The sequence below is a fragment of the Thalassophryne amazonica genome, chromosome 10 (genome assembly GCF_902500255.1).
Source record: "Thalassophryne amazonica chromosome 10, fThaAma1.1, whole genome shotgun sequence".
Taxonomy (NCBI): Eukaryota; Metazoa; Chordata; class Actinopteri; order Batrachoidiformes; family Batrachoididae; genus Thalassophryne; species Thalassophryne amazonica.
Window position 1 is genome coordinate 81360237 of NC_047112.1, and position 20940 is coordinate 81381176.

Genomic DNA, 20940 nt, shown 5'->3' on the forward strand with positions numbered 1-20940 from the left:
AAAAGGTCTGATAATACAAAGAATTTGAACTTCTGGAAAGTATGTTCATTTTTACATTCATTACTTGGCTGAGGTTCCTTTTGAATGAATTAGTGGATTAATGCTTTGTGGTCTAGAGGTGATCAGGCTGGGCATTGCTGAGGAGTTATGGAAGCTCAGGTTGCTTTGATTGTGACCTTCAACTCGTCTGTATTGTTGGGTCTTGTGTCGCGCATCTTCCTCTTGACAATATCCTATCCAGAATCTATGGCATCTTCTTCTTCCTCTTCTTTTGGCTGCTCCCGTTAGGGGGCGCCACAACAAATCAATCGCTTCCATCTCACCCTGTCCTCTGTATCTTCTTCTCTCACACCAGCCACCTGCATGTCCTTCCTCACCACATCCTCCTCTTTGGCCTCCCTCTTCTCCTCCTGCCTGATGGCTCCATCCTCAGCATCCTTCTGCCTATATACCCTGGGTCCGTCCTCTGCACATGTCCAAACCATCTCAATCTGACCTCTCTAACTTTGTCTCCAAACTGTCCCACCTGAGCTGTCCCGCTGATAAGTTCATTCCTAATCCTGTCCATTCTCATCACCCCCCAAAGAGAATCGCACTCCAGCTTTGCCTCCTGTCTTTTTGTTCATGCCATCATCACTAAGCTGTACAACAGAGCTGGTCACACTACTGTCTTGTAAACTTTCCCCTTCACTCTTGCAGATATTCTTTGGTCACTAATCACTTCTGCTACCTTTTGCTGCCCACTCCACCCTGCCTGCATCTCTTCTTCACCTCTCTACCATTCTTTCCATTACTTTGGACAGTTGACCACAAGTATTTAACTCTCGCACCATGAATGAGTCTGTCATTCCTGCTGTGCATCTCACTACTGGCACACTATCCTTGTGCATATCCTGCACTACACACACAATGTAACCCCCCCCCCCCCCCCCCCCCCGGCCTTCTCTATACTCCTCCATCATTATTCTCAAAGCAAACATTGCATCTGTAGTGCTCTTTGTTGGCATGACACCATATTGCTGCTCACAGATCTTCACCTGTTTTCTAAACCTCGCTTCTACTACTCTTTCCCATAACTACATCCTGTGGCTGATCAGCTTAATGCCTGTTTAGCTACTCCAGCTCTGCACAACACCCTTGTTCTTAAAAATAGGAACCATCACCCTTCTTTTCCACTCCTCAGGCATCCTCTCAATTTTTCAATTTCAATTTATTTTCCTTTATGTAGTGCCAAATCACAACAGAGTTGCCTCAAGGCGCTTCACACAGGTAAGGTCTAACCTTACCAAGCCCCAGAGCAACAGTGGTAAGGAAAAACTCCCTCTGAGGAAGAAACCTAAAGCAGACCAGACTCAAAGGGGTGACCCTCTGCTTGGGCCATGCTACAAACATAAATTACAGAAACAATTCACAGAACAATTCACGGACAAATATACAAGAATTGCTGTTGGTGCACAGGACAGGAGGGTCGCCAACACAAATACAACTCCCATCTCTGGATGGAGCTGCACCTTAAACAGAGAAACAGAACTTTCCTAGATTTTATGAAACAAGCTGGTTAGAAACTCCACTGCTATCTCTCCTAAACATTTCCATGCCTCCAATGAAATGTCATCTGGACCAACTGCCCTTCCACTCTTCATCCTCTTCATAGCTGCCCTCACTTCATCCTTACTAATCTCTTGCACTTCCTGATTTAATCTCTCCATGTCATCCAGACTTTTCTCCCTCTCATTTTCTTCATTCAACAGCTCCTCAAAATACTCCCTTTACCTTCTCAACACACTCTCCTCACTTGTCAGCGCATTACCATCTGTATCCTTTACCACCCTAACCTTCTGCATATCCTTTCCAGCTCTGTCCCTTTTTCTGGCCAATCAGTACAAGTCCTTCTTTCCTTCCTTACTATTCAACTTCTTGTACAGTTCCCGATATGTCTTTTTCTTAGGTTTTGTCCCATCTCTTCTCACCTTACACCGAATCTCCTTTTACTCCTGTCTACTTTATTCATTTCTCTGACTATCCCAATTCTTTTTTACCAACTTCTATACTTTCCTTCGACCGCCCAGATGTCACACTCAGTACCTTCCAAACTGTCTGCCTCACCACATCTGTAGTACTTTTCCAGTTGTCCAAAATTGCTTCCCCTCCATCCAGTACCTGTCTCACCTTCTCACTGAATTTCACACAACACAGAATCTATGGAGTACTGTCTTTGAAACTAATCAAGTATAGTAATGCCATTGTCTACAAAGCTGTTTTTTGGCACTGTGGGCAGGTGCCATGACTTTGGGGGTGGGGGGATCAGCACCTCCATAAGACATCACATCAGTTGGAAGCACAAAGTGCTCAAAAATCTCCTGGCAGACAGGTGCATTGACTTTGAACTTGATAAAACACAGTGGACCAACACTAGATGACATGCCACATCAAATCATCCCTGACTGTGGAAAGGCCACACTGGATTTCAAGCAACTTGGATTCTATGCCTCTGTGCCAGAATGTGCCTCTCCACTTTTCCTCCAGAGTCTGTGACATTGAATTCCAAATGAAATGCAAAATGTACTTTTATCTAAAAAAAAAAAAAAAAAAAAAAAAAGGACTCAGGACCACTGAGCAACAGTCCAGTTATTTTTCTCCTTAGCACAGATAAAATGTTTGTGACATCGTCTCTGGCACAGGAATGGCTTGACACCTGAAATGTGAGACTTGTAGTCCATTTCCTTGACATGTCTGTGTGTGGCAGCTCTTGATGCATTGACTCTACCCTCAGTCCACTCCTTGTGAAGCGCCCTCAAATTCTTGGCTTTGCTTGACAATCTTCTCAAGGCTGTGGTAATCCCTGTTGCTTGTGCATCTTCTCCCACCACACTTTTCCCTCACTGTCAAGTTTCCATGAATGTGATTTGATACAGCACTCTGTGAAGAGCCACCCCTTTCAGCAATGACCTTCTGTTACTGACCCTCCTTGTGGAGAGTGTCAGTGAGTGGACACCTGTGAAGTCGGTAGGCTATAATTATCAAAATTAGAATTTAAAACAATGCATGAAGCATTTTAGTTTCTATGTAACGACTCTAGAATATCTAATATTTTAAATATCTGACAAAAAAAATTGTCAAACATTTTACAAAGTGTCTAAAATATGTGACAATGTTTTTTCATTTTTTTATTTTTTTTTTCAAGATATTAATTTTTTTTTCTGAGATGCAACTACGTATATCAGTACAGTTACAATACTATACAGTATTAGTATTATAACTCTTCTTACCCTTTTCAGAAAGCAGGTCCCCACCAGCTCTGGTCTCTCTGCAGAGTTCTCCAGCTCTTTAAGAAATGTCCTGCAGGTCATTTATGAAAAAGAGGCATAATAATGGTAATTAACTTTATTCTTATTTTTAATCAGCAAAAAGCAAAAGAAGCTGAACATTAACTTACTACACCACAACTGCATGCCAGTGCAGGGATCAAATTCATGCAAGTGTCAAGGTGGCTTAAGTCTTTCAATCTCCACCCCCCCATTAAATTTAGGAGACAAAGGGGGTCTTTAGTTATTGTCTTAAATATATTCAAAGACTGAAACATTTGTGGACTCCGTGCTGTTTAAAGAGTACTTCATCTTGGTGTATGTCAACTGTTCCACTAAAAAATCTGACAGAAATACTGAAATTAATCTATCTTGTAACAATTTTTTAAATAACATAGAAATCGGCATTCTAACTGATTGATAAAATGGAATCGGTACAGTTGCTGAAAATTGAACTTGAAGGTTTTTAGTCAATATGTCTGTTTATATATTGAACTGTATTCACACTGAAAAAATAGAATAGTTACACCAACTTAAATAAATTGTTTAAATTGATAACATCTAAATAAATAAAGTTGCTTGAATTTATGTTTGAAAGTTACATCTTACCTAACTTATTAACTTAAGTTCAAACTTTATTCATTTAGATGTTACCAGTGGAAACAACTTTTTAAGTTGGTTCTTTTTTCAGTGTAGCTCGCTGTACTCACTTAGTACCCTGAGGATGGAGTAACGTTAAAAACAACACACTGCTGACATATAAAATCATTATGTCCTTGGCTACATTGAAACGTTTGCACTTTATTGTGGTTTCTCCATTCCTTTGACTGTTTTTCCTCTTACTGGTCTTCATTGATATTAATGTTTTCAAGACACACTGTATAGTGGAGCAATGCAGAAGAACCACTCTGGTACCTGTTGTGAAATTCATATATCTCTGGGAGATTGCCGAACAATATGTCTCTTTTCTTCTCCAGGGACGGGGGGATGAGGTGGCTGAGCTCAGAATTATCTAGCTCTGCAAAGTAACCCTGAGGACGAGACAGGAGTATGTGGAGAGAGAGCAAGAGAGAGAGAAGCAAAAAGGAACACACACCAACTTAGGCATAACAAACATAATGGTAAATACAGTGCTCTAATAATTTTGACATCTTGGTGCCAAAGATAGCGTTAAAATACATGCCTACAACTGACGACAGTGAATTATTACCTCTGTTTTTAGGGCTGTTTGCCTGACTTTTATCAGGATTACTCAAAAAGTACTGAACCAGTTTTCTTGAAACTTGGTGGAAGGGTGGGCTATGGGCCAAGGAGGAAACCATTATCATTTGAAGTAGATTAATTCAGTGGTGGATCCAGATTTTTTTCTCCTCTTTTATCTTTCTTTAATATTGCCAGACAGGATAATTTAGCAGATTTTCATCAATTTTTATGACGTTATTATATAGGCAGTCATCAAAAATACATCAGGTATTTGCATCATGAGACATCATCTCATCTGTACATGTCAAAATTCATCTCAATCTCACCTCTCTGACTTTCAACAGTGTATTAAATTTCGTGCAGATCCCCACAAAGTTCTAGATTTTGTGGATCAAAACATAAATTTTAAGGGTGTACATCCAGATACCCAGATTTAGCTTTTGTGGTACTTTAATCAGTTTGTTTTCAGGTCATCAGAAATAAATACAATGTGCTCACAGAATATGTGAATAAACTAAATAAATGTAAAGTTGCAGGTTTTAAGCCCAATTTGTTGTTTTACACTAAGTTAGTAAATTAATATCAAGGCAAATACTGTATGAGGACATTCCCATATTGTCTTCTCCCTCAGATTTTATGGAAGCTTTGGTGAAAATATGTTCTTTGCTGCTGACAGAGGGATGTGTTCTGAGAGCATTTCCAGTTGCAAAGTCTAACAACTCTGGGCTCTGTTTCATGTAATCATTACAACATGGACACACAAACGACAGTGTGTGTACATGCTTCAGAATGAAATTCCTTGCTGTGTGTTTAATATAGCCACAACATAGACTGGACATATTTAACTTGGGATATCCCTCTACACTGATACACTGAAGACATCTGGAGGCTGGCTTTTTAAGGAGAAAAAATGCAGAGTACTGAAAGTAGATCAGTGTGATCACTGAAACAGTACAGCACTGTTCTTACTGCTGCTGGGTATCTGGATGAGAGACCGTTTGCATTAATATGGTCTTACACTCAACAAAAATATAAATGCAACACTTTTGGTTTTGCTCCCATTTTGTATGAAATGAACTCAAAGATCTAAAACTTTTTCCACATACACAATATCACCATTTCCCTCAAATATTGTTCACAAACCAGTCTAAATCTGTGATAGTGAGCACTTCTCCTTTGCTGAGATAATCCATCCCACCTCACAAGTGTGCCATATCAAGATGCTGATTAGACACCATGATTAGTGCACACGTGTGCCTTAGACTGCCCACAATAAAAGGCCACTCTGAAAGGTGCAGTTTTATCACACAGCAAAATGCCACAGATGTCGCAAGATTTGAGGGAGCGTGCAATTGGCATGCTGACAGCAGGAATGTCAACCAGAGCTGTTGCTCGTGTATTGAATGTTCATGTCGCTACCATAAGCCGTCTCCAAAGGCGTTTCAGAGAATTTGGCAGTACATCCAACCAGCCTCACAACCGCAGACCACATGTAACCACACCAGCCCAGGACCTCCACATCCAGCATGTTCACCTCCAAGATCGTCTGAGACCAGCCACTCGGACAGCTGCTGAAACAATCGGTTTGCATAACCAAAGAATTTCTGCACAAACTGTCAGAAACCATCTCAGGGAAGCTCATCTGCATGCTCGTCGTCCTCATCGGGGTCTCGACCTGACTCCAGTTCGTCATCGTAACCGACTTGAGTGGGCAAATGCTCACATTCGCTGGCGTTTGGCATGTTGGAGAGGTGTTCTCTTCACGGATGAATCCCGGTTCACACTGTCCGGGGCAGATGGCAGACAGCGTGTGTGGCGTCGTGTGGGTGAGCGGTTTTCTGATGTCAATGTTGTGGATCGAGTGGCCCATGGTTGCGGTGGGGTTATGGTATGGGCAGACGTCTGTTATGGACGAAGAACACAGGTGCATTTTATTGATGGCATTTTGAATGCACAGAGATACCGTGACGAGATCCTGAGGCCCATTGTTGTGCCATACATCCAAGAACATCACCTCATGTTGCAGCAGGATAATGCACTGCCCCATGTTGCAAGGATCTGTACACAATTCTTGGAAGCTGAAAATGTCCCAGTTCTTGCATGGCCGGCATACTCACCGGACATGTCACCCATTGAGCATGTTTGGGATGCTCTGGACCGGCGTGTACGACAGCGTGTACCAGTTCCTGCCAATATCCAGCAACTTCGCACAGCCATTGAAGAGGAGTTTATATTTTTGTTGAGTGTATATAAAAGAGATCACAAAAAGTTATATTCTGTAGGCCAAGCAGGTTTTCAGTAGCAAAAAAAGTGCCATAATGTCACGTCCAATCCATTCTCAATGTATAAATGGCAGAAATAAAATATATAAGAAGTCCTCTCAGAGTGGTAGCTATCCATAAGTTGGAGTCAATAGAGGATTCCTGAGTTACGTGTGCTGCCGTCTAGTATGCCAAACTTCGCATCTTATCCCGGCAAGTAGTCAACACACAAAATTCAACACACCTTCTGATGTACCGCTATCAAAGTTAACACAGGCAGAGGGCAGATATGAGGATCTTGGGAGTGTAATCATGAGGAGTCCGAACATCACAGAAAAAGCTGAGACTCGACATTCACGGGTAAACATCCAGCTTTGTTGATTTTCTTGTATGCGATGCACATTTTGAAGTGTCACAGAAGAAATCTATGCTGTCTGGGAACCATTAACACCACTAAATCACCTTAAACACACACCAGATAAACTAAACTGTAGAGTGACATGATCAGATATAATGGGTCTGTTGACCTTCGTTCCAGAATGCATTGTGGTGACAAATTTTTACCCACTAGGCGGCAGCACACACAACTTGGGGGGAACCTCTATTAAGGATTACACCGGTCAAAAATTTTAATTCTCCAATCATGTTGAAAGATGCATCACATTATTTGTTTGATCATAAAGATAAAAATGGTATAGTTTGTACTACCTATGGTTGAATGTTAAGAAGTTACAGTGTAGAATTAGCCAAAATGGGGACAAAGGCCTATTTAGGCCTATACAGGGGTCAAAATTATACAGTAGTTTATCCTTTTTTTTGGTAAGTCACTATGATGTAAAACTTTTATAGTTTGCACCATTTGTTGTTTTTAATTATCGTGTGATGTGACAGGATAAGACGTGTCACAAAAAACCCAATGAGCATTCACTTGGTTTGCCATTTCCTTTGCAAACCAAGCATTTAACAGTCAAAATTATTATTTTCTGAAAAGTTTCATGATGTCTTGTGAAAATGGATTCATGAGGAAAATATGTCATTTATCATTTTAAAAGGAAACTTTTCCCCCAGTAGATTATGTGGATCCACTCTAACGTGCAATATTCCATGTCAGGACCAACATTTTCAAAAATTAATTAGAATCCACTGTGACCTCTAATTAATAACAAAGAAATGACATTCACCATTTTTTAATTATATTACACTGGTCAACAACAACGGCTAAAAAAAAAAAATAAAATAAAAAATTCTTGCATGGACGTTGAGAACTGATTTAGGGTAATTTTGGGGTGCTGAATCCAAATCTCAGCTCAGATTTCCTCTATCACATCATGTTTTTTTTTTGTTTTTTTTGCAATCTGCATGTTCTGTATTGATAGATTACACAAATGTTGCTCATTCACTCACAAATTTGTTGCCACTAATCCTGCACTAAAGCAGCTTCAAAAGCATTGTTTTCAAACCAGGTTCACAAAATTTGAACAAGAGCCATAATATTGTTTATGGTGCCAAAGAGGTGTGCGAGACTGCAGCCTTTGCTTCAATGCTTGATACTGAACTCAACCTTTATTTCTAAAGCATGTTCAAAACAACAGCAGTCAACTAAAGTGCTGTACATCATTAAAAAATGGGCACCAAGTTACAACCATCCATCCATCCATCCATCCATTTTCTTCCGCTTTATCCGGAGTCGGGTCGCTGGGGCAGCAGCTCAAGCAAAGCCGCCCAGACCTCCCGAACCACACACACCTCCCCCAGCTCCTCCGGGGGAACCCCAAGGCGTTCCCAAGCCAGCCGAGAGATGTAGTCCTTCCAGCGTGTCCTGGGTCTTTCCCGGGGCCTCCTACCAGTGGGACATGCCCGGAACACCTCTCCAGCGAGGCGTCCAGGGGGCATCCGGAAAAGATGCCCGAGCCACCTCAACTGACTCCTTTCGACGTGGAGGAGCAGCAGCTCGACTCCGAGCTCCTCCCGAGTGACCGAAATTACAACCAATCGTAAATAAATAAATTAAAAATAACAAAAACATTTGTATAGGCAATAAAACAAATAAAAGACAAAGTAAAATAATAAGCAAAAAGTAGTAGGAAATAGAGATGTAATCGCTCATTTAGGAAACACCAGAGAAAAGAAATAGGTTGTTAAAGAGGATTTAAAAGTCTCTAGGGACATGGGTGATCTAATATTAAAGGGGAGAATATTCCAGAGTCAGGAGGCAGCCGCTGAAAAGGATCTGTCACCTCTAGTGTTGAATCTGGTTTTAGGCACCTTCAGCAACAGTTGGTCAGAAGACCTTAACCCCTTAACGCCCATCGCATATATGCTACAATCTCTGACTCAAATATGCAACTTACCAAATTGACCTGTATGCCTGTTGTCGCAAATTTGCAACATACCATCATTATTATTATAACATTATAACATAAAGTCATTACCAGAATACCCAATATTACTATCTAGTTTTTCTGCAAAAGTGAAATTAATAATCTCAACATTATTTACCATCTACTTAAAGGCAAAAACGCACACAAAACATTTTTTTATATACAGCTATATAAATTCGGGCGTTAAGGGGTTAAGGCTCTGGTTGGGGTGTAATGTAATAGAAACTCAGAAAGGTACACTGGGGCCAGGCCATTGAAGGCTTTAAAAAGAAGTTTAAAATCAACTAGGAACTGGTAACGGACTGGAAGCCGGTGAAGAGTGGCCATACAGGCGTAATGTGGTCATATTTTTTCTTTCCCGAAAGAAGACGAGCAGCAGCATTCTGAATAAGCTGAAGACGGTTTAGAGAGGTCTGATCCAAGCCAACGTACATAGAGTTAAAATAATCTAGTCTACTTGTGATGAAGGATTGGATAGCCTTCTCAAGATCAATCCTAGAGAAATATGGCTTGGACTTGGCTAAGTGATGGAGTATGAGAAATATGTTTTCATATCAGAAAAACATGATGTAAATAGCAAAAACTAACACCAGATTCGGATTCAGCGCCCCAAATTACCCAAAATCCATTGAAAAACTCCACACAAGAAAAATCGTGTTGACCAGTGTTATGGGTATATTTAATGTGTTTTGAGTTTATATTAGATAACAGTGGTTAACAAAGCTAGTACAGAAAGGATTTTATTACTTATACACCCACGCATAGTATTAGCGCATGCAAGGGTTATTATTTTCAGCCCTGTGTCTATGTGTCTCTGAATAAAATAACCCAAAGAGTTCTGATTCAAACCAAATTTGGTGGAATGATTCATGGTCAGTAGTGATTTGATTTGGGCAAAAATGACCATAAATCAAGGCCAACATTTTGGCCCAATGAAGAATGCCTGAATTAACAACTGGGATTAATACACATTTATTCTAAAGGCCCAACAGAACACTGGGATCATGGCATAAAATGGGTCAAAAACAACTTTTGGTTCAGAGGCATACTATACCTCCATGATGCTTTGCAATTCCTCCACGTACAGCCGCTCTGTTTCAATCAACTCCGTCATGATGTGTCTACGCAGGGAGACGAGAGAATGTGGTGATAACTGATTCAGAACAAATCATTAAGAAGCACTTCCATCAGAATTCCCTCTGTGAAGGTTGTCTTAATTCACCAGGCATTGTTCCACTCAGTTTGAAGGGGCATGCCTCCCATCAAGACAAATAAATGAACAAAGCATTTTTCCCGGCGGTAATAAGGTCATAGAGTGAAGCACTCTCTGGTCACATGAGACACACATTCTGCATTCTGAGTAAGTCGAAACTGGCGATTTGCTGCTGTTGCTAAAGTTGTTCACTTGGACCTCTTATCAGCATAAAGAAAACAACACAAAATAATATAATGGCTTTTCAATCAAGGCAGACCAGACACCCCTCACTGAGAAGATAGCAGTTTACAGGAAGAGTAGTGAGATCAGATCTCATTAGACTTTGCCTCTCTGGTACCATTATCAAAGAACTGGAATCTATGATAGTATTTACTGTCACAGGGAGGAAACAATGATGATAATATTTGTGTTGCCTTGTTTTGGTTGGTTTTCAGTTTACCTCTTCTCCATGTATCTTTTAGAAATTTAGAATTTAGATAGAGATCTGGAGGATTTGCAATGGCGTCATAAGTCAAGGGTCCCTATGTGGACCAAGTAAGTGCTATACAGGTTCAGAGGCCCACTGGTGCAGGGACTTCTCTGTGGATTCTGTAGCAGACCAGAGTGATTGCTATACCAACAGATGACAAAAAAAACGTCCTGCATTGGGTGTGACAGTCCCGGTATTTACCCTTGTGTCCCATATCCCACATGAGTGTGTTTGGGATGCCCATTAGTCCCGCATTTGTGTAGGTCCAGGCATACCCCCAGACCCCCTAGTTACGCTTTGCGCCCTTGGCGCTCGTGGCCATGAATGGGTGTCTCACATTGGTAAATTCAAATGTTGACAGGTATGTATACAAAGCATCTTGTTAATCATACTGCTGTGGTACATGTATGTTCCTACCACTTTTACTTCCTACCTCTTAATGCCAGCAGTCTAAGGGGGTTGTCCGTCAAATCACCAAGTGCATCCATCGTCTTTGCCACATTAACTTGTAGGACTACCCAATCACACCAGAGTACAAAATCATATACAACAGGACCGTGATTATTTTCATTAACATGAAGGAAATAGCAGAGTCATCTGCAAATTTTAAGACGTGTCTGTTGTCTGGGGCAAATATCAGTACAAGAATGTAGAGGAGTGGTGACAGGACACACCCCTGAGGAGACCCCGTAGATGATGACACATCCTCAGACAAGCAACCATTCACCTTTACTCTGAGTTCTGTCAGTTAACAAAAAGAATGGATGTGAAATCATATCTTCAGGTTACATGAATATCAGATTTAGTGGTGCAACACTGGCAACAAGGCAGCTTGTGGCCAAGCATCCTGCACCAGAAGTGAGGCATTCATTCATACACACACGAGTGTGATTCCAAATGGTGCAAATGTTCATATGATGGGCAACAGAGTATAATATGCCTATTGGTAAGGGTTGGGTTGGTAAGGTTAGACCTTATTTGTGTGAAGCACCTTGAAGCAACTTTGTTGTGGTTTGTGCTATATATATTAAAATAAATTGAAAATTGAAAAATTGAAAATAATTTTTGGAATGAATTGGACAGACTTAACGGGCATTGTTTATTAATGATATAATATACAGAGTCCATAGTGTTTGAAGTGACTTTGTTGTAAAAATCCTGACCGACAGATGGGCCAAATGTTTATACAGGAAGCCTAGTTTACAATAATGCATATCATTTTCAGAATAAATTGGATAAGATGTTCATAAGCCATAGTGTTGAGAGAAAAAAGTGATAGATGGACTTATGGAGGCACAGTTCCCCTGCTATTGAAACCACACTATTGTAGTTAACCCCAAGGATTACATCTAGTCAAGTATGTTTTGATGATACAATGGATGGTACTGGAGTTTAACTAGCAAATACTAATTTAAAAAACCTGTTTAAACAGTTCTATGCTAGCTAGGGGGTCAATGAGATGAATTGGTTCTACTCACAAATAAATCAAAGTAAAAAAATGTGCATTTTAAAAATTGTATGCAAAATGTTTGCATGCATGACTGCTTATGGCAAAACAAAATGTTTATATTTATGTTTGTATATGATACAGTTTGTATAAATATCCAAAATTTCTTCACTAAATAATTTCCTTTGGGATAAATAAAGTTCGTATTATCTTAATTCTCGCAAATTCCTGTTAATTCCCTTATATTCACATTTATTTCTGTGGAAAGTTTCCAACTTGGAATACTGCAAATTCTTCATAATTTCCAAGAATCCCAAGCTTAACTTTACATGGAAAATTTCTGGTAAGTTTCCAGAAATTTACCTGAAATTTTCCATCCTTTGTAACCCTACTTGCCTCACAGGAAGAATGTCATTGGGTCAATGCCCACCCATCCCCCAACCACCTTGTACCTGTCAAGAAGGACATCCAGTGGAAACCTTCAGTCAAATCAATATGCACGTCTGTCGTGGAATTGTTTGGGAATTGCATTGTAAAGCGATGGCAGCATCTTCTACTTCTTGCTGTGCACTGGACAAAGACTCGCTCATCTTCAACTGCTTATCCGGGATAGGGTCACTGGGGCAACAGCTCCAGCAGGGAACAATGGCCACCTCTGAGGAGATATAATCTCTCCACCTAGTCTTGGATATTGCCCAGGGTCTCCTCCTAGATGGACGTGCCTGGAACACCTCCATAGGGAGGTGCCCAGGGGGCATCCTTACCAGATGCCCAAACCACCTCAGCTGGCTCCTTTCAACATGAAGGAGCAGTGGCTCTAGTCTGAGCTCCCACAGATGACCAAGCTTCTCACCCTATCTCCAAGGGAGACACCAGCCACCCTCCTAAGGAAGCCCATTTCGGCCACTTGTACTTGTACCCGCAATCTAGTTCTTTCGGTCATGATCCAGTTCTCATCATCGTAGGTGAGAGTAGGAACAAAGATTGACCAGTAGGTACGGTAGAGTGAATGCAACACCGCTCCTGCTGACAAAGACAGCAGGGGCGAGCAGGGACGGTCAAAGACTGCTGACCTAGACAAAGACTGTTATAATATTTTTTTCAAAACACAGCATAACTACATAGGTCAGGACAACTGTTTTGAAGTCATGTTGGAAACTCTGCAGTAAAGCACACAGTTTGAATTCTGCAAATTATGCCCAGAGATCATAGAACATGACACACCCACATTTAAATGTCTTAGGCATGTACATAGACAAAATACATGGGCTTTTTAACAATCAAGTTTGCTGACAATAAAACCCTTGAACTTATTTCCATAAAATTTGATTTTTATCTAAATGTGAGGATGGGAGCCAGATATTTGCCCTTCCAAACCACTTGTTCCCAAAAGCTTAGTGTTCCTGTCAAGCTCGATCTGGAGTAGGCATTTTTAAGATTTATTTATTTATTTTTTTAACATACATTCAAACACAATTACACACAGACCAAGGTGAGCACACACACGTATGCCTCCTGTGGCATTGCTAAGCATCACACAGAGGTACTGGCTTCCACCATAATCATTTCCCCAGGGCAACCCCGCATTCACAGAATTACAATTTTTGCAGTCCCGCTAAATTCTCAGCGCTGGTTGAGGCTGAACCCTGCCCCGGGCCATCGAAGAGTAACACAGCTCAGCGTGAACAATTTGAGAGATGCTTTGGATACCATAGCACACTCAAAAGGTGTTCTATTCATAAATACTAGAAGCAAATATGTACTGACAGGAATGGTCCCTTTCATGTGGTCATGTTTATACAGTTTGAGTTTTTGCATTTGTACACTCACAAGCCCAGTGGGGCGGGCTAAAAGGCTCTTTGATGCATGAGACCATTTTTATAGGTCAATAAAGCACCAACCTTTTTGTCATATCACACACACAAAACTTGAGATGTGTGTCTGCATGTCAGTGCTTGAAAGTTCATATAATAGAAGCATCGATTACAGCAAAGTAGCCAGTGAAGTAATTTCCTGATTGTTCAGACGGTATCAAATGAGGCTTCATTCATAGTAAATGACTAATTCTGATACAAAAAGTGAAAATAATGTGTTATGGTAGAATGTTATGTGGGAGCTTGTGGTTAGAGATAAATGTACAAAATGTTCAGGAAGAATATCTTTAGGGTGTTTTCTTGAAGGCACGACTCATCCAAACTGTAAAACCAAAAGCACAGTGAAAAACTTAAATTTCTTTCTTTTACTCAGCATTTGTGTCTGTTTTATAAAAATGTAAAGGTACTGATGGAACAGAGCAGTGCCACTAGTAATTGTGGGGGCAGTGTTACCAAAGCTCAAACAAGACACAAACATGAAGAAGACAGTTAATGATGTAATATTTTGGTAATACTTTTGTACATGTGTATGAAGTGACTGCTTAGACCACCTTCGTCTACACTGGTGCCTTGTCTTTTGTCTCCTTTGCAGTAGAAACTTTATTAAGACTTTCTCGACAATCACGTTTGATGTTCTCAGAAACTTTCAAGAGTGTCTGCAGTGCCATCTAGTGGATATTTCTCTTACCATCTGTACAAATAGAAAGGATAGGCAGCGATAGCTGCACAGTTTGCAATACACACGTACATTTAGGGATGTAAATGGAGCATAAATGATGCTTTAGTCTTATTGTGGTGTTAGAGGTAACTGGCTCAAGAGGCCCCTCCAAAGATCTACTTGGACAGTGACTTCTGGCTTAGCTCCCAACATAGTGGCATTCGAATGCATCCTCAGTTGCACCCGCCACCAACTTATCAACTGTAATTCTCTTCCAAACTGGTTGATTGGAGAGCCCTAATAAGAGTGGAAATCTTCAATCAATTCCAGATTGTAACCGGAGCACTTTTTTCCATCCTCATTATTACTAATTCCCACAGGGAGACAGCGGGACAGTTCTGTCTGCTTGTTGTCTGCCTGTGTGTGGCTACATGTCTCTGAAAAAGTACAAATGTACACACCCAGTGGTGCTGACAAGGACTTATGTACTTCCTAAATCAGCTGTTGCATCTTTGATGAAATGCATTCTGTATATTCCGCTATGCATCACTACTGAATGCGCGTTTGCAACAGTTTGAGCTGTAAGCATCCCTTTGACATTTCAGTTAATGAGATTTCTTCACATATATCTATAACTACAAGGTCCCACATGTCGGGTGAGGGTGGAGGGGGGGTTGTGTGGTAGAACAGCAACGGCACAGCATTAAAACAGATGTGCTGCAAATCCAATAATGCTACATAGAATGAAAGATGTTCAAAATGGAAAAGCACATGCATACACACACAACTACAAAATGATTTTCCAAACCAGAAGTGCAATATGAGCAAGTGATGAGCTCATTTTGACCTCTCAGCAGAAAGCGTGGTTAGTGTGGCTGCTTGGTTTTGTGGATTTTGATATTTTTCCATTGCCTACAAGATGGGAAAACCACAGGAGATAATTATTTAACCTAAGTGGTGACTTTGCCTTTCTGTCAAGGCTAACTGAAGATGAAGCATGCAGTGACAGACAACAGAAGAGCTGCCCCTAGTGGCTCCGAGTCATTGGCTACCACAAATTAGCAGATTTCTTGATTTTGCTTGTTCTTTTCTTTTAGTGTTTATAAAATGTCTGGATTTGGTCCGCGTTTTTTTTTTTTAAATTTTTACATGATTATCTTTGCCTGCATTTTGTAATATTTCTGGTGTTGTGTGTTGGGGGGGGTTGGCTGGACAAGGTTGGGTTGTTTTGTGTTTTTTTTCCTTCCCAGGTGATTTGGGGCTGTTCTCTGAGGAAAATGTGCTGCAGAAGAGTCTCTCTCCTCTGTTACGATGATTGGCTGCACCTGTTGCATTCTCGTGCGGCTCTCTATCAGGACAATCCACGACACCTGTGATGTTCACGTGCAGATCTGAGGACTTCCAGCTGGTACCAATGTAGTGATGTAGAACTACATTTAAACCAGCAGTGAGTTGGATAAGATTGCCGGAGAATACGACCTTGTGACGACCGTGTGGGGACACTGAGCGCCGTTTCAGAGTCTGACATCATGCGTGTGAAGGAGGACGAGGGTGAGAGGCAAATGTTGTCAGCACACGACAGAGGTGAATATTCTGAAAAGTTTATCCGTGAATGTAAATTGGCGTTTATACACAGCTATAAGTAATTATTGGTGGAAATTGTTTGGCGTGCTCCTCACGGCAGTGGCGTGCGGATTAATGATCCTCCACTAGCTGTGAGCAGCAGCCTCTTTGAATTAAGTTTTGAAACCAGACCTAAATGTGTAGCTGATAAGTTTGCCTCTAAACAATATTTCGTAGTAATAAGTGTTGAATAATCTCATCTCTGTTCCTCCTTCGCAGAGTACAGTCTGGGAAAGTCACCTGGGGGGGGGTGTTGGCGGAACACCTGAGTCCTGAACGTTCGGACTCCGACTGTTGAGACACTGAGAGAACGCGCCGCCTTTTCACCTCACCAGAACTATAATTATTTAGTATTTCATGTATAGCACAAAGGGAGAAAAATAAATGTGTTTTCTTTTTGGAACTGCTTCTGATTATTTCATGCTGGGTTCAGTCAGATACTGGACCGCTCCTCAATCCGCGTCTTATCCTTAACAGAATTCTCCGGCCAAACCAATATGGACCCAGCGGCAGAAGCAGTTCCATTTCAGGAGAAAGTCCAGAAGCACCTGGAGATGAAAACAAATGCCGTGGTTCAGCGATTGCTGAACCTCCGACAGGGGCGACGAAGCGCAGCTGATTATTCTGTGGATTTTCGAATCTTTTCCACTCAGTCTGGTTGGAACGCTGCTGCTTTGAGGGGGGTGTTAGTAGACGGGTTGAATGACTCCCTGAAAGATGAGCTAGCTGTCCGTGACGAACCGAAGGATTTAGATGAGTTAATATCCTTGGTTATTCGTCTAGACGATCGGATTAAGGAGCGTGGAGGAGAGAGAGGGCGAGCGTCCGAGCGGGGTGTTTTGTCTCGGGGTTTTCCCCGACATAAGTCCGGACAGCCTCTTCTTCGTTCCTGTGAGACTCCTCCGACGGGACCTCTAGCTCCTCTAGTGGATGAGCCAATGCAACTTGGAAGGGTCAGAACAGCCATATTGCCCTGGTCAAACGAGCGTCAGGAGACCGCATCTTAATATGGCTCCAGGTGTTTTATGGACATTTTTGTGGGATATAAATGGGAGTTTTTGTGAACCGGTTTTTGTGTGTAGCACTTGAGATAGTTCTGGTGGGGTGAACAGGCTGGCTGGTCGGAGTTCGTTTGGACTCAGGTAAGCATGTTTTTTTTTTTTTTATTGTTTATAGTTATTTAATTTTTGTTGGCGGAATGGGTCGTTTTGTTGGTTTTTATTTCCCTGTCCCCTAACCCCAGCCTCACACACTCCTGGCCATTCGTCTTTGGTGTTGTGGGGTGGTGCAGGTTGGTTGATTGGCATTCCCATGAGGACCTCTGCACCTCGGGGGGGGGGGGGGGGGGGGGTCCAGGGCTCTTTTCTTAGATTTAGTTGTTTCCCAGTTCCTCTCCAGCCTCAGCGTGCCTCTGACCGTTCGCCATTGGCATTGCTGAGGTGTCGGGCAGTGGGGATATACTCCAGTCGGAGCGGTGGGGCCGATCAGTGCCGTACGCCTTTTCTGCTGCCCACCCCTCCCGGTAGGCTGGAGTATAGTCGGGGGGTCGACACCGGCCGTCTTGCCGGTTTTCACCTGCCCTTGGGGGTGGAGCCGGGTTGCGTTTTTCCTATTGGTTTCTCCGGCTTAGTAGTCCTGTGCTGATTGCCACGACGTGTTTCCCGACAGACCTGGAGGGTCTTTCGGGGTGCTGGGGAGGTCAATGGGGCTTTCTGTAGTTTTTGTTTGCTCCTGGGGTGGTTTTTGGAAATCCCTGGGGGTTTGGGGTTTTTGTTTCCTCCTGTTTCCCCCCGGGGTTTGATGGGACGGTCCTCTGGGGGGGAGGTTGACTGTGGGGCCGACCGGCCGTGTTGGGCTGGGGTGGGGTTCCTGGGTTGTGGGGGTGTCTCCTGGGGATTGATGGGACGGTCCTCTGGGGGACGTTAAGGCTCCCGTGTATGCCTGGGGATTCTTGGATGGCTCCTGCCATGGTCGTTGCTCCTGGGGTTGACGACAATGTCCCCTGGGGGAAGTCGGGCTCCGCATGTTGGGGGAGGGCATTGTTTGTTTTTTCCTTTGACCTGTGTTGGGGGGTTTTTGTTGGGGTTTTTGGGTTTGTGTGTTTTTTGTTCCTCCCCAGGGTTTGATGGGACGGTCCTCTGGGGGGGGTGTTGGGTTGGGTATTGTGTTTTTCTTTTGTGTTTACCCCGGTGTGCTTCCCTGGGGTATGTTTGTGGTACTCTCTGGGGGGGGATGATGGGGGTCTTTTTTTTTGTTGTGTTTTGTTTTTGTGTTTGGGGTTGTTTCGGGATGTTTTTTTTTTTTTGTTTTGATGCCGGCCAGCCTTTCTGCCGCATCTCCCGGCTTTGCTGCCTGCTGTGATCTCTGCCCTCCTCCTGCTTTGGCCTTTGATGTGTGGGCTGGTTTTTGGGTCTGGTTTGTGCGGTCGCCGGGAGGCTTCCCGTTGACGGGGGGGTACTGTTGTGTGTTGGGGGGGGTTTGGCTGGACAAGGTTGGGTTGTTTTGTGTTTATTTTCCTTCCCAGGTGATTTGGGGCTGTTCTCTGAGGAAAATGTGCTGCAGAAGAGTCTCTCTCCTCTGTTACGATGATTGGCTGCACCTGTTGCATTCTCGTGCGGCTCTCTATCAGGACAATCCACGACACCTGTGATGTTCACGTGCAGATCTGAGGACTTCCAGCTGGTACCAATGTAGTGATGAAGAACTACATTTAAACCAGCAGTGAGTTGGATAAGAGTGCCGGAGAATACGACCCTGTGACGACCGTGTGGGGACGCTGAGGGCCGTTTCAGAGTCTGACATCGTGCCTGTGAAGGAGGACGAGGGTGAGAGGCAAACGTTGTCAGCACACGACAGAAGTGAATATTCTGAAAAGTTTATCCGTGAATGTAAATTGGCGTTTATACGCAGCTATAAGTAATTATTGGTGGAAATTGTTTGGCGTGCTCCTCACGGCAGTGGCGTGCGGATTAATGATCCACCACTAGCTGTGAGCAGCAGCCTCTTTGAACAAAGTTTTGAAACCAGACCTAAACGTGTAGCTGATAAGTTTGCCTCTAAACAATATTTCGTAGTAATAAGTGTTGAATAATCTCATCTCTGTTCCTCCTTCGCAGAGTACAGTCTGGGAAAGTCACCTGGGGGGGGGGTGTTGGCGGAACACCTGAGTCCTGAACGTTCGGACTCCGACTGTTGAGACGCTGAGAGAACGCGCCGCCTTTTCACCTCACCAGAACTATAATTATTTAGTATTTCATGTATAGCACAAAGGGAGAAAAATAAATGTGTTTTCTTTTTGGAACTGCTTCTGATTATTTCATGCTGGGTTCAGTCAGATACTGGACTGCTCCTCAGTCCGTGTCTTATCCTTAACATCTGGTTCTAGAATGTATGTCCTTAATTTTTGTATGTAGAAATTCACAAAAATAAAAGCAAACATAGAATAGAATTAAAAGGCACATAAAAGGTTGCCACATGCAACTTTTGTCTGTCGTTTTTCCATTTATAGCTTCATGGCAGAGTGACACAAATAGAGACTTTTTCACCATTCACCACTACAGAAACATGTAACTCCTTCACACTTGTCATTGTGTGCTTTGTAGCTTCCCTCACTGGTCTGCTATGTTTAATATCACTGTTTGGTATCACTTAAATGTCAAATAATTCAAAATTGTTTTATCTCTGGTGTGTTTTATATGCTGGTAATATATATATATATATATATATATATATATATATATATATATATATATATATATATATATATATATATATATATATATATATATGAAGAGTTCAGATGCGACACCGAGTAAGTTTTTATTTTTTATTTTTATTTTTTATGGAGAAAAATGCAGTTGAAAATGGAGATTTAAACGAAACCATTTGTGGAAATGCACAGACTTTCATCAGTAAAATGAAATGGCCCCCTTGACAGCCAAGATCATGTTGGCCTCAACTAAAAATGTATGGTTTTGGAGATATTGGGTTATACACACACACACACCTTGCTATAGTCAATGAGTCCATTATTTTCCTGTTTACAAATTTTAACATTGTGGGACTCGGTTGACTACATCACAATACAAATTATATATTAAAAGTTAAAAATAAACTTTTGCCTTAACATGTCCAGGATCTGTTTAAAATGAGGGACTCCAGTTATAATTTGAGAGGAACATCATTTTTTGAGAAATTAAAGATCCGAACTACTATAAAAAGTTGTGTTTCTGTTAAAAGTGTTGACATTTGGAATAATTGTTCTGATAATATTAAATTACTTGTACCTTAGATGGCTTTAAAAGGCTTTACAAAAATAATAAAATTACTCATTATAGTTTGAAGAATTAGGTTTACCGATTTTGTTGTGTGTTTTGAAATTTTAGTGCATGGATTAAGTTATATTGTTCACACTTCTTTGGTATTTTGTTGTTATGAATATATATATTTGTATATGTATACGTTCTTTCTTTTTTATGGTATAAGGGGTGGGTATTTACAACC

The 20940-nt window shown here is 41.8% G+C and overlaps 1 protein-coding gene and 1 long non-coding RNA gene across 10 annotated transcripts in view; one reads left to right on the forward strand and one right to left on the reverse strand.

The window, feature by feature from the left end:
- Positions 1-20940, reverse strand: part of mcf2l2 (MCF.2 cell line derived transforming sequence-like 2) — a 373245-nt gene that overhangs the window by 175582 nt on the left and 176723 nt on the right. For all 9 annotated transcript variants that reach the window (XM_034180353.1, XM_034180346.1, XM_034180350.1 and 6 more), the window contains exons 16-18: positions 10205-10271; positions 4221-4336; positions 3270-3339 (exon numbers count right to left, since the gene is read on the reverse strand). In XM_034180353.1, coding sequence (XP_034036244.1) covers positions 3270-3339; positions 4221-4336; positions 10205-10271 — 253 coding nt within the window. The remainder of the gene's footprint in view (positions 1-3269; positions 3340-4220; positions 4337-10204; positions 10272-20940) is intronic.
- Positions 4545-20584, forward strand: LOC117519056. Its single transcript, XR_004563154.1, has 3 exons — positions 4545-4638; positions 16220-16222; positions 20573-20584. It is a non-coding gene; the product is annotated as an uncharacterized LOC117519056 (long non-coding RNA).